This window comes from Palaemon carinicauda, chromosome 2, assembly GCF_036898095.1.
Source record: "Palaemon carinicauda isolate YSFRI2023 chromosome 2, ASM3689809v2, whole genome shotgun sequence".
NCBI classification, from domain to species: domain Eukaryota; kingdom Metazoa; phylum Arthropoda; class Malacostraca; order Decapoda; family Palaemonidae; genus Palaemon; species Palaemon carinicauda.
This window is the reverse complement of record NC_090726.1, coordinates 197249181-197264180: the sequence shown is the minus strand read 5'-3', so window position 1 is coordinate 197264180 and position 15000 is coordinate 197249181. Positions and strand designations below refer to the sequence as shown.

The 15000-nt window shown below is 37.4% G+C and overlaps 1 protein-coding gene across 2 annotated transcripts in view; it reads right to left on the bottom strand.

The window, feature by feature from the left end:
* Positions 1–8927: 8927 nt before the first annotated feature.
* Positions 8928–15000, bottom strand: part of LOC137629446 (prostasin-like) — a 40051-nt gene continuing 33978 nt past the window's right edge. The window contains exons 5-7 of one of the 2 annotated variants that reach the window (XM_068360756.1): positions 13611–13778; positions 12409–12594; positions 8928–9371 (exon numbers count right to left, since the gene is read on the bottom strand). In XM_068360756.1, coding sequence (XP_068216857.1) covers positions 9247–9371; positions 12409–12594; positions 13611–13778 — 479 coding nt within the window. In that variant the 3' untranslated portion in view covers positions 8928–9246. The remainder of the gene's footprint in view (positions 9372–12408; positions 12595–13610; positions 13779–15000) is intronic. The other variant, XM_068360761.1, reaches the window with a different exon arrangement.

The following is a 15000-nucleotide window of genomic DNA, read 5'->3' as shown; positions in this document are numbered from 1 at the left end:
TGTTTGCGTGTTTGTTAGTTTGTGGGTGTTTTTTTTTTTGGGAAAAGCTTCCTGACCACAATTTTAATCGTAGAGTAATGAATCTTGCAGGGATTAACTGTTATGTAAAAAGCTGGAAATTATTATATTTTGAAAGGGCAAGGTCAAAGGTCAAGGTCACAGTTAAACAAAAGGTCGAGAAATAAGCTGCCGCGGCGGAGGTCTGCGCTCTACTGAGTGCCCCTCTAGTTCCCACTGAATAATAATAATAATAATAATAATAACTAGTGGTGCACTCAGTAAAGTGCAGACCTCCGCCGCGGCAGCTTATTTCTCGAGCATTTGCACGACCTTAACCTTGACCTTTGACCTTAACATGTATTAATTGGCGTGGATTTTCATACACTCAAATATGAACCAAGTTTGAAGTCTCTGTGACAACGAAGTCCAAACTTATGGCTGATAACGTGAATTGGACATTTTGCTTGACTTTGACCTTGACCTTTGACCTTAACATATATTAATTGGCGTGGATTTTCATACACTCAAATATGAGCCAAGTTTGAAGTCTCTCTGACAACGATGTCTAAACTTATGGCTGAATACGTGAATTGGACATTTTGCTTGACTTTGACCTTGACCTTTAACCTTGACCTTCCAAAATTTAATCATTACCAGCATTTTACATAACAGTTAATCCCTGAAAGTTTCATTGCTCTACGATTAAAATTGTGGGTAGGAAGATGTTCACAAATAAACACACAAAACACACAAACAGGGGGCCAAAACATAACCTCCTTCCAACTTCGTTGGCGGAGGTAATTATATTGGGGACGAACACATCATTAGCGAAGATAATAGAATATAACCATTTTTGGTACCACATCTAAAAATATCAAATTGCAACGCACGTGTCTTATACCTTCTGGTTTTCTGAATCGGTCCATATTCCCAATTGGTGTTTGACAGTCCAATTTTGACAGCTGACTTTTACGTCTGACTGTGATTTCGTCTTTTTTTATTCCTTCATTGTTTCCTTACTTTTGACCTTCTTGAGGTAGTAAGTTGGCCAGGGCACCAACCACCCGTTGAGATACTACCACTAGAGAGTTATTGGGTCTTTTGACTGGCCAGACAGTACTACATTAGATCCCTCTCTCTGGTTACGGTTCATTTTCCCTTTGCCTACACATACACCGAATAGTATGGCCTATTCTTTACTGATTCTCCTCTGTCCTCATACATCTGACAACACAGATTACCGGACAATTCTTCTTCTCTCAAGGGGTTAACTACTGCACTGTAATAATTCAGTGGCCACTTTCCTCTTAGTAAGGGGAGAAGAGACCCTTTAGCTATGGTAAGCACTCCAAAATCAAACCATTGTTCTCTAGTCTTGGGTAGTACCATAGCCTCTGTACCATGGTCTTCCACTGCCTTGGATCAGAGTTCTCTTGCTTGAGGGTACACTAGGGCACACAATTCTATCTTATTTCTCTTCCTCTGGTTTTTTTTAAGTTTTTATAATTTATATATGAAATATTTATTTTAATGTTATTACTCCTCTTAAAATATTTTATTTTTCCTTGTTTCCTTTCTTCACTAGGCTATTTTCCCTGTTGGAGCCCCTGTGCTTATAGCATCCTGCTTTTCCAACCAGGGTTGTAGCTTAGCAAGTAATAATGATAATAATAATAATAATAATATCAAATTCCAATGTCAAATATTCTATTTTCCTTTATTTCCTTTCCTCACTAGGCTATTTTCTCTGTTGGAGCCCCTGGGCTTATAGCATCCTGCTTTTTCAACCAGGGTTATAGCTTAGCAAGTAATAATAATAATAATAATAATAATAATAATAATAATAATAATAATAATAATAATAATAATAATAATAATAATAATACCAAATTCCAACGCACGTGTCCCCTACCTTGTGGCTTTCTGAATACGTCCATATTCCCAACTTGGTGTTTGGCAGTCCATTTGAGAGATGACTTTTACTTCTGACTATGATTTCATCTCTTTTTCATGTCTTCATTGTGTCCTTACCTTTGACCTTCTACGTATCCGTATTGAAGAATGATTCTTTTATCAACTGTATCTATTTTTCTTTCTCGTATTTCCACTTACTCGTTTCTTTCTTGTTTCATCTGTTATGTGAATAATTAGTAATTCAATTAACCTTCTGGTGTAAGGCAGATAAAACATTATATCATGGTGTAAATTGGTCCCCATGAACATATTATTATTATTATTATTATTATTGTTATTTTTATTATTATTATTATTATTGTTGTTGTTGTTGTTGTTGTTGTTGTTGTTGTTATTATTATTATTATTGTTGTTGTTGCTGTTGTTATTATTATTATTATTGTTGTTGTTGTTGTTGTTGTTGTTATTATTTATTATTATTATTATTATCAGCATCTAAGCTACAACCCTAGTTGGTAAAGCAGGATGCTATAAGCCCAAGGGCTCCAACAGGGAAAGTAGCCTAGTAAGGTAATGGTAGAAGAGAACACTTTCTAGAAGATTGACTCTCCTAAATCAAACCATTGTATTTTTTAGTTTTGGGCAGTGCTATACATAGCATTTGTACCATGGTCTTCCACTGTCTTGGGTTAGAGTATTTTGCTTGAAGGTAGGCTACACTCAGGCATTTTATTCTATCTGTTTCCTGGTTTCCTCTCCTTACTGGGCTATTTTCCCTGGGAGCTCTTTGGCTTATAGCATCCTGATTTTCCTACTAGGGTTGTAGCTTTACTAATATTAATAATGAAAATGATAGTAAGCAGCTCTTTTACGATTAAGAAACTCCAAAAATCAAACTATTGTTCTCCAGTCTTGGGTAGTGCCATAACCTCTGTACTATAGTCTTCCACTGTCTTAGGTTAGAGTCCTCTTGCTTGAGGGTATACCCAGGAAACACTACTTTGTCTGTTTACTTATTTAATTTCCTCACTGAACTATTTTCTATGATGGAGCCCTTGTGTATAGCATCCTGCTTTTCCAACTAGGGTTGTAGCTTAGCTACTATTACTACATAGAAGAGACTCTTTAGCTATGGTAAGCCGCTCTTTTAGGAGAAGGATACTCCAAAATTAAACCATTGTTTTTTAGTTATGTACCATGGTCTCCCACTGTCTTGGATTTGAGTTCCCTTGCTTTAGGGTACTCTTCGGCACACTATTCTATCTAATTTCTCTTTCTCTTGTTTTGTTTTAAAGTTTTTATGGTTTATATTGAAATATTTATTAAGATGTTGCTGTTCATAAAATATTTCCTTTTTCCTTGTTTCCATTCGTCACTGAGTTATTTCCCTATTGGGGCCCCTGGCCTTATAGCATCCGGCTTTTCCAACTAGGGTTGTAGCTTAACAAGTAATAATAATAATAATAATAATAATAATAATAATAATAATAATATTAATAATAATAATAATATATCTTCATAGTGTTGGCATGGAGTCCTAGCAATTCATTGACTATCCAGAGTAGACTTTCACATAGTTTGTTGTGCTCCAGTGAAGGTGAGGGTCACTGGGTGACAAATGCACCGGTTAAAACTGGATCTAAAATGTCCCTAACTTAGCTAGAAAGTAGACTGACTTCATTCCTTTCGACTGGATCAAATATAGCGAATATAGAAGCTCGGGCAGTGCTCCACTTAAAGGGTATTTGGAGTAGGTATATTTCAAAGTTGTGGGAGTTATATGGCAGATTCTAGAAGGCTGAAGAAATCATATATATTCTTTAGAAAAAGTGCAAATATGATTAGTATTTATAGGGGTTATATGACACATGCTGGAAGGCTAAAGAAATCCTATAAATTCTTCAGAAAAGGTTTTAAATATAATTCTTATTAGTAGGAGTTAAACGACAGATGTTAGAAGACTGAAGAAATCCTATAAATTCTTAAGAAAAGGTTGTAAATATAATTCCTATTTATGGGGGTTATATGAAAGATGTTGGAAAGCTGAAGAAATCATATAACCTCTTAAGAAAAGGTTGTGAATATAATTCATATTACTAGGAGTTATACAACAGATGTTGGAAGGCTGAATAAATTCTACAAATTCTTCAGAAAGTTGCGAATATAATTCAAAGTCATGGTAGTTATACAACAGATGTTTGAAGTCTGAAGAAATCCTATAACTTCTTAAGAAGAAGTTGTTATTCCCCGCCAGTTGAAGAAAAGTGGCTACGAGAAGATATAGGCATAACTAAGATCATAGAAATGAACCATAATCAGAGAGGTCATGAAAATTAATTGATGAACATCTAAGAACCGATTGTAAGAGGTTCAACTCTTCTAATAAGGCATCCTGCACTGTAAATACAAGGCAAACTAAGCCCAGTGGGGTAAGGAAATAAGGAAACAGATGAAATAGCATGCCTGAGTGTAACCTCTAGCAAGAGGAGTCTAACCCAAGACAGTGGAATACCATGGTATTGAGGCAGGGTGCCCTGGATAATTGCACAGTAAACACGAGGAGTAAAGATTGTACAAGTGGTCTATGTTTGGAGAGGTCATGGAAAAGCAGGATGCTAAAAGCTGAACGGCTCCAACAGGGAAAATAAGGTCAGTGGGGTAAGGAAATAAGGTTGCAGGTGGAATATTGTGCCTGGGTGTACTCTCTAGCAAGAGAACTCTAACCCAAGATAGTGGAATAATATGGTAATGAGGCATTTCTCATTGGGGAAAGGTAATAAGGAAACAGATGGAATGATATGCCTGAGTGTACCTTCTAGCAAGAGAACTTTAACCCAAGACAGTGGAATACCATAATATTGAGGTATTTCTCAGTGGGGAAAGGAAATAAGGAAACAGATGGAATAGTATGCCTGATTGTACCCTCTAGCAAGAGAACTCTAACCTAAGACAGTGGAATACCATAATATTGAGGTATTTCTCAGTGGGGAAAGGAAATAAGGAAACAGATGGAATAGTATGCCTGATTGTACCCTCTAGCAAGAGAACTTTAACCCAAGACAGTGGAATACCATAATATTGAGGTATTTCTCAGTGGGGAAAGGAAATAAGGAAACAGATGGAATAGTATGCCTGATTGTACCCTCTAGCAAGAGGACTCTAACCCAAGACAGTGAAATACCATAATATTGAGGTATTTCTCAGTGGGGAAAGGAAATAAGGAAACAGATGGAATAGTATGCCTGAGTGTACCCTCTAGCAAGAGGACTCTAACCCAAGACAGTGGAATACCATGGTATTGAGGTATTTCTCAGTGGGGAAAGGAAATAAGGAAACAGATGGAATAGTATGCCTGAGTGTACCCTCTAGCAAGAGGACTATAACCCAAGACAGTGGAATACCATGGTATTGAGGCAGGGTGCCCTGGATAATTGCACAGTAAACACGTAGAGTAAAGATTGTACTAGTAAATCATATTGGCAGAGGTCATGGCATCTTATTTGAGCATCTAAAACACTTTTGAATGACGAGGAAGGGGGTGAAAAACATGTCAGTTTTTTCCAGTGAAACACGACAGTTTTTTTTTCCAGAGACACATGTCAGTTTTTTTTCAGTGTACTTGCAAGGAGTCAAATCTAAACCCTGGGATTTTGAAAGCAAACTTTATAGAGATGAGGATCTTGCATAGATTCTTAAGTTATGTATATCTTACAGCCCTCAGACAGTTGGTGAGCCATAATTATTATCATTATTACTTGCTAAGCTACAGCCCTAGTTGGAAAAGCAGGATGCTATAAGTCCAGGGCCCCCAAAAGGGAAAATAGCCCAGTTAGGAAAGGAAACAAGGAAAAATAGAATATTTTAAGAACAGTAACGACATTAAGATAAATATTTTCTCTATAAACTATAAAACTTTTAAAAAATAAGAGGAAGAGAAATTAGATAGAATAGTGTGCCCGAGTGTACGTTCAGGCAAGAGAAATCTACCCCAAGATAGCGGAAGACCATGGTACAGAGGCTATGGCACTTTCCAAGACTAGAGAACAATGGTTTGATTTTGGAGTGTCTTTCTAGAATAGCTGCTTACCATAGCTAAAGAGTCCCTTCTACCCTTACCAAAAGGAAAGTGGCCATTGAACAATTACAGTGCAGTAGTTAACCCCTTGGGTGAAGAAGAATTGTTTGGTAATTCCAGTGTTGTCAGGTATATGAGAACAGAGGAGAATATGTAAAGAATAGGCCAGCCTATTCGGTATATGTGTAGGTAAAGGGAAAGTGAAATGTAACCAGAGAGAAGGATCCAATATAGTACTGTTTGACCAGTAAAAGGACCCCATAACTCTCTAGCGGTAGTATCTCAACGGGTGGCTTTCCTCACTTGGCTATTTTTCCTGTTGGAGCTCTTGGGCTTACAGCATTCTGATTTTCCAACTAGGGTTGTAGCTTAGCTAGGAAAAATAGTTATTATCATTAGTTTGAGCCATGAAAGATGAAAGGAAGAAAGAGAATAGAAGTCTTTTTGGAGCGTGTATCCACCCCTCTTCAGGCTCAGCATCCTAACTATGAGATATTGCTTGTGGGCTGTGGTGGCCGATGTGATAACGTCCCTGACTAGTGAACACCAGACTCAGGATCTAGTCCCGCTCAAACTTGATAGTTTCTGTGGTCACTTCAACCTCATCATCCTTGTGAGCTAAGGATGGGCGGTTTAGGGAACCCCATAGGTCTGTCTGCTTAGTGATCAGCAGCCATTGCCTGGCTCTCCTTGGCCCTAGCTTGGGCGTTGATCATATGTATATATGGTTAGTCTTTATGGCATTGCCATGCTCGATAGGGCAATGTCACTGTCCCTTGCCTCTGCCATTCATGAGCGACCTTTAAAACCTTTAAACATCTGTATGCACATGATAGTAGTCATAACACTTAGCTGGAACTTACAATACGAACGGAGGGCATCTTTAAAGCCTCGCAACAGATATTGACTTCCATGTTCTCTTTAAGCTCCCACTTACAAAGAAATAGAATTAGGGCTGAGTCACACTATCGGTCCGGTCCCGGTCCGGTCCCGGTCCTCTCTCGCTCCGGTCCCGGTCCGCTCTCGCTCCGGTCCCGTTCCGCTCTCGCTCCAGTCTCGCTCCGGTCTTGATAGAAAAATCAATATGTACAACGAAAGCTAATGTCCACCACGTAAATACATTTCCTAGTATCACTGAACAATATCCCTATATAATTATGCTTTCTTCCTTATATTCATAATTTTGCCAAGACGCTGATCGGACCGAGATCGAACCGAGACTGGAGCGTGACTAGACCGATTAAAGATTTTAAAGGGTTTAAAGGACTCACAGACATCATTACAGGGTACATAGTGGTGAAACAACAACTCATGTTAACGTTATCATCCATTGTAAAGTTTTTAATATTTGAACAATTATTTCCTATACATAAACCTACTAATCCTATGTATAACAGGCTATAAAATCGATTTAATCTAAGCACTTTATAAAGTATGATAATTGTTAGATGAGAATATGTTTTTAAAGAAAAACAGAAAATAAAGACAGTAGGAATAATAATAATCGATGATAATCTATGGAATTGGAAGACATATGAAAGATACACCTTGGGCCCACTAAGGGTTGATGTGGCAATGTCCTTGACCGGTGATTGCCAGACTTGGGTTCGAATCCCGCTCAGACTCGTTAGTTCCTTTGGATGCTGCAACCTCGCTATCCTTGGGAGCTAAGGATGCGGGGTTTGGGGTAGCTTACAGTTCTACCTGCTGAGTCATCAGCAGCCATTGCCTGGCCATCCCTGGTTCCAGCTTGGGTGGAGAGGGGGCCTTGGGCGCTGATCATATTCAATATATGGTCTTTCTCTGGGGCATTGTCCTGCTATCATTGATAGGGCAATGTCACTGTCCCTTGCCTCTGCCATTCATGACCAGCCTTTAAACCTTTTATGTTCCCCTCTGAGACAACTTTGTCTGATTTTATTGATATTTATTTGTATTTTTCATACACCATTCACTTCCAACCAATATTTTGAGTGACATCATCAACTGTGCTGAGAGATTAATTAATGTCTGTAATCAATCACTACAGAGATTTTGTAACTTTTTCATAGAATGATTATTTGAATCACCTGAAATGGAAGATTGTTTCTGTGTGGTAAGGGAAAAACAGTGATTAAAATTGTGTTTGTGATGGTATTTGCAAAAGATGATTGTTTGGTAAACTAGAAATTTGTGCTATTGAGCTTAACAATTCTTCACTCAAGGGATTAACTTCTGCACTGTAATTGTTCAGTGGCTACTTTCCTCTTGTTAATGGTAGAGGAAACTCCTAGCTATGGGAAACAGCTCTTCTAGGAGAAGGACACTCCAAAATCAAACCATTGTTTTCTAGTCTTGGGTAGTGCTATATAGGTAGTAAGTTAGCCAGGGCACAAGCCGCCCGTTGTGATACCACCGCTAGTGAGAGTTATGGGGTCATTTGACTGGGTAGACAGTACTACACTGGATCCTTCTCTCTGGTTACAGTTCACTTTCCCTTTGCCTACACATACACTGAATAGTCTGGCATATTCTTTGCAGATTCTCCTCTCATGCACCTGACAACACTGAGATTACCAAACAATTATTCTTCACCCAAGGGGTTGAATACTGCACTGTAGTTCTTTAGTGACTACTTTCCACTTGGTAAGGGTAGAAGAAACTCATAGCTATGAGAAACATCTCTTCTAGAAGGACACTCGAAAATCAAACCATTGCTCTTGATTAATGCCATATCCTCTGTACCATGGTCTTCCACTGTCTTGGGGTAGACCTCTCTTGCTTGAGGGTACACTCAGAAGCACAATTTTACCTGTTTTGATTATCCTCTCATCACTGGGCTCTTTTTTTTTCCTGTTGGAGCTAGGAGGCTTATAGCATCCTTACTTCCTACTAGGGTTGTAATTTACCTAGTTATATTGATAAAATATTAAAAATTAGTGAAGCTGCTTTAGAATGTACAAACTATTGTAATAAATCCAGGTTTTATTTTAGGAAATATCAAATATATACATCTTGAAGTTTTTGGTATTTGTGTAACATTTTTTTTGCACTAAACTATCGTGCAAGAAGAAATAACAAAATAGAAATATAATATAATAGATAAAAAGGGATCAGGTATGTCCAGTCTTTATGACGCAAATGCATACGTCCATTCTTTATGACGCAAACGCGTATGCCCCTTCTTTATTATGAAAACACGTATGTCCATCTTGTCCAGCTTTTATGACGAAAACACGCATGTTTATCGGCTTCTGCTCCTTTGTTGATACTGCCTTCTAGAGTTGATCAATAACTGCTAGGATCCAATCTAGGTAGTATTGGGTACTAGTATATATCCCTGGAGAGTTTGGCCTGGCACACTTTATCCCCCAAGACACAATGCCAATCAGTGTGTGTTTACCTGTTGGTGGAAGATGCAGTTACTAGTGAAAAATACTGATACCAAGACTTGTGAAAATACAGCCATATAGTGGGGCTTGATACAAGAATTTATTAAGAATATACAGGCATACTTAGGTTTTTTTTAGAATTAGATTCCTACTTATACCAAATGTAAGCATCATACAAGTATACAGGGGTACTGCAAGAAACGATTTATGTCGTATGCAAAATTGGTTGTTAGTGGATGGTGTTAAACTATACGATTACATCAAAATCTTTTGGAAGATTCACAAAGCGAGTATGATCTCAACTTCCCCTAATATAAAGATGCAATAATCAAAAGTGGATTTTGAACACATATTCACTTATAACTTCAGTGCGAAAAAAGTTACGTCACATTTATTTGTCTTACTGCAGTGCGAAACGAGTTACGTCACATTTATTTGTCTTACTGCAGTGCATAAAGAGCTACATCACATTTATTTGTCTTACTGCAGTGGGTAAAGAGCTACATCACATTTATTTGTCTTACTGCAGTGCATAAAGAGTTACATCACATTTATTTGTCTTACTGCAGTGCATAAAGAGCTACATCACATTTATTTGTCTTACTGCAGTGGGTAAAGAGCTACATCACATTTATTTGTCTTACTGCAGTGCATAAAGAGTTACATCACATTTATTTGTCTTACTGCAGTGCGTAAAGAGTTACGTCACATTCATTTGTCTTACTGCAGTGCATAAAGAGTTACATCACATTTATTTGTCTTACTGCAGTGCGTAAAGAGCTACATCACATTTATTTGTCTTACTGCAGTGCGTAAAGAGTTACATCACATTTATTTGTCTTACTGCAGTGCGTAAAGAGTTACGTCACATTCATTTGTCTTACTGCAGTGCATAAAGAGTTACGTCACATTTATTTGTCTTACTGCTGTGCATAAAGTTACGTCACATTTATTTGTCTTACTGCAGTGCATAAAGAGCTACATCACATTTATTTGTCTTACTGCAGTGCATAAAGAGTTACATCACATTTATTTGTCTTACTGCAGTGCATAAAGAGCTACATCACATTTATTTGTCTTACTGCAGTGCATAAAGAGCTACATCACATTTATTTGTCTTACTGCAGTGGGTAAAGAGCTACATCACATTTATTTGTCTTACTGCAGTGCATAAAGAGTTACATCACATTTATTTGTCTTACTGCAGTGCGTAAAGAGTTACGTCACATTCATTTGTCTTACTGCAGTGCATAAAGAGTTACATCACATTTATTTGTCTTACTGCAGTGCGTAAAGAGCTACATCACATTTATTTGTCTTACTGCAGTGCGTAAAGAGTTACATCACATTTATTTGTCTTACTGCAGTGCGTAAAGAGTTACGTCACATTCATTTGTCTTACTGCAGTGCATAAAGAGTTACGTCACATTTATTTGTCTTACTGCTGTGCATAAAGTTACGTCACATTTATTTGTCTTACTGCAGTGCGAACCGTGTTACGTCACATTTATTTGTCTTACTGCAGTGCATAAAGAGCTACATCACATTTATTTGTCTTACTGCAGTGCATAAAGAGCTACATCACATTTATTTGTCTTACTGCAGTGCATAAAGAGTTACATCACATTTATTTGTCTTACTGCAGTGCATAAAGAGTTACGTCACATTTATTTGTCTTACTGCTGTGCATAAAGTTACGTCACATTTATTTGTCTTACTGCAGTGCGAACCGTGTTACGTCACATTTATTTGTCTTACTGCAGTGCATAAAGAGCTACATCACATTTATTTGTCTTACTGCAGTGGGTAAAGAGCTACATCACATTTATTTGTCTTACTGCAGTGCATAAAGAGTTACATCACATTTATTTGTCTTACTGCAGTGCGTAAAGAGTTACGTCACATTTATTTGTCTTACTGCTGTGCATAAAGTTACGTCATATTTATTTGTCTTACTGCAGTACGTAAAGAGTTACATCACATTTATTTGTCTTACTGCAGTGCGTAAAGAGCTACATCACATTTATTTGTCTTACTGCAGTGCGTAAAGAGTTACGTCATATTTATTTGTCTTACTGCAGTGTGTAAAGAGCTACATCACATTCATTTGTCTTACTGCAGTGTGTAAAGAGCTACATCACATTTATTTGTCTTACTGCAGTGGGTAAAGAGCTACATCACATTTATTTGTCTTACTGCAGTGTGTAAAGAGTTACATCACATACTTTTGTCTTACTGCAGTGCGTAAAGAGTTATGTCACATTTATTTGTCTTACTACAGTGCGAAAAGAGTTACGTCACATTTATTTGTCTTACTGCAGTGCATAAAGAGTTACATCACATTTATTTGTCTTACTGCAGTGCGTAAAGAGCTACATCACATTTATTTGTCTTACTGCAGTGCGTAAAGAGTTACATCATATATATTCGTCTTACTGCAGTGCGTAAAGAGCTACCTCACATTTATTTGTCTTACTGCAGTGCATAAAGAGTTACATCACATTTATTTGTCTTACTGCAGTGCATAAAGAGCTACATCACATTTATTTGTCTTATTGCAGTGCGTAAAGAGTTACGTCACATTCATTTGTCTTACTGCAGTGCATAAAGAGTTACGTCACATTTATTTGTCTTACTGCTGTGCATAAAGTTACGTCATATTTATTTGTCTTACTGCAGTACGTAAAGAGTTACATCACATTTATTTGTCTTACTGCAGTGCGTAAAGAGCTACATCACATTTATTTGTCTTACTGCAGTGCGTAAAGAGTTACGTCACATTTATTTGTCTTACTGCAGTGCGTAAAGAGTTACATCACATATATTCGTCTTACTGCGGTGCGTAAAGAGTTACATCATATATATTTGTGTTACTGCAGTGTGTAAAGAATTACCTTACATTTATTTGTCTTACTGCGGTGCATAAAGAGTTACCTCACATTTCTGTATCTTTAATAATTTAGTTAAAGGTAGACCAAGTCACCATTGCTGAAAGGAAGTGATTAAATATCCTTAAGGTGACCGACTCTGTTATACAGTCATACTTACCATCAATTTCGCAGACCAAAGGTCCCCCTGAGTCTCCGTTGCAAGCATCGATTCGACCCTCAAGGTAACCAGCGCATATCATTCCAGGGCTGAAATCGTTCTTGTTAATATCTTTACACTTTTGTTCTTGCAATATTGGAATCTCTGCATCCAGTAGAAGATCAGATTTGGAGTTATCGTCGCTAGCTGTTGAGCAAAATGCGAGGTGTGAAAAGCTTAATCGATAGGATATAATATATTTACTTAATTCGGTTTCCTAACAGTAGATTATACTATTCGAATGATAAGTTTTGTCATTACTATGATGTTTTAATGGTCATTGAATTATCTCCATAGAGGAGTAACTTTCTTTTCATAACATTTTCAGTACCTTCCCAATCAAAATTTTGCTATGCCTGATGTATATCTTTATTTTGAGCTGTCTGTCACTAAAACTAAGGGGTATTCAGGAAAATTTTTGACCATACAATTTATGAACAGTATTTTCATTAATAAGTGAACATTTTAGAAAATCTAGTCAATTTGCATTTTAGAATAAAACAAGCCCATTACATCCAATAACTGAGTAAAGAGTAAATTTTAACTGTTAGTATGATCTCTTTGTTGTAGATGAAGTCCCATCTTCACTCCAAAGATTATGGATCTACTTTGCACAAAAATTCAGCTCACAAACTCAAGGTTTCCTCGTCTTTTGGTAGTTTTCTTCCTTCCACCGTTTTCCAGTAGGTGTTCGGTTGCCTGATGCGCCCTCTCCAATGCTTTCTATCAAAGGCATCCTCTTCCACGTCTGAGATGGTGTGGACATGTGGTGATGATGGATGGTAGGGAGGGAATGAGGAGGGCTTGGGGGGGAACCTTTCAGTAGGAGAAGATTGAGAGGAAGACAGAGAATTAGATGGCCATATAAGGTGAAGGATTATATGAAGAGAATAAGTTTGGTGGAAGACGATGCCTTTGATAGAAGACGTTGGTGGTGCCTGTACCAGGCAACTGACCCCTGGTTAAGAAGAAAATAAGTCTACCGGCTGCGTCATTAGCAGCCACCACCTGGCCCCTAGCTTGGGTGGAGAGTGGGCTCGGACACTAATCATATGTACATATAATCAGCTTCTATGGCACTGTCCTGCTAGGACATTGCAACTGCCCTATACCCTTAAATCTTTAAACAGACAATTTCATAAACAACCTAGCACACGACTTACGATCCGTAAAACCCCATCCGGAGACACGACACGTATGCTTATCTGTGTAGGTGAATGACTCGGATGGAAGGCAGACTGGGACGACGAATCGGGACATCTGGAATCCTTCTCCACTCTTTGGTAATATTTTCACAACAGCCAAGTCGTCCGAAAAGCGCCCGTCTGGAACTCCAAGAATGTCATTGTTAGGGAAGGATTTAAAGACATTTTTCTTCTATTATAATGGGTTTTCGTTTTTAATTATTTATTACAAACTCCGGTTAAAGGTATAATTAATTTGTCTTACATATATTTGACTGATTTATAAGATTATTGCATTGTTATTATTATTATTACTAAGGTTTATAATGTTTATTCACTTCTATCAAAATATAAAAGACAATCCAATCAATATCAATGGATCTACGAAAAAGTAATGCCCCCTTGTATGTCCTTACACAGTCTTATGGTTAAATTCACTTACTTCTAGCACACTTTTCTCAGCTTATGTGTTAATTTCTGTATCTGTTTTTTATATCATTATTTGTTATTGATTACATTTATTAGTTTCTTTTGTTCTATGCCTTATGATTTTGGTAGATGCATTACCTTCTCTAGTTGCTTTTGCCCTTTTGCATTTTTTGCACCTCCTGTGCATTTCTTACTAATTCAATTTTTACACCTATATGCTTCAAATTAATTTCTTTCATTTATGTTTAGCTCCCACACCTTTTCCATAAGGGAGAAGTGGTTCAATAATCCCTTTATACTGTAAACACGCAGGTCTCTTAACTAATCTTGCTTTGCCGTTCGGCATTTTTCGCACCTCCTGTGCATCTCTTACCAATTAAATTTTTGCATCTCACATGCTTCATATTAATTTCTTTCACTTATGTTTAGCTTCCACACTTTGTTTCCATAAAGGAGAGGTGGCTCAATGTTCCCTTTATACTGTAAACATGCAGCTCTCTAACTAATCTTCTCCATACACCCTGTAGCCTTCCTAGCTTCACTCATATTGGCTTTTACTTCCATTTTTTTTCACCATCACCTTTTATATCACTTCCAAATTACTTACAATTATTTCCCATTATTTTCACTCTTTCAAACTTACTTCTGCTCATATGAACAATTATGTTTTTCTTCACTATCACCAGTATATATAATATATATACCATTAGGTTGAGATAGTGCCATCAGCAGACATCATGTAATACGCTATAGGCGTTACTCAAAGTTCTTTACAGCATTCCACTGGACCCTAGCTGTACTTGTATTGCTTCATGTCCTTCTAATTTACCTCTGTTCTTGATTCCTTTCTTTAATGTTGGTATCCAACCTCTACTAACTTTTACCTCATAATGTAACCTTATGGTTTAACCCCAAGATACACATGGGCACTTAATGACCT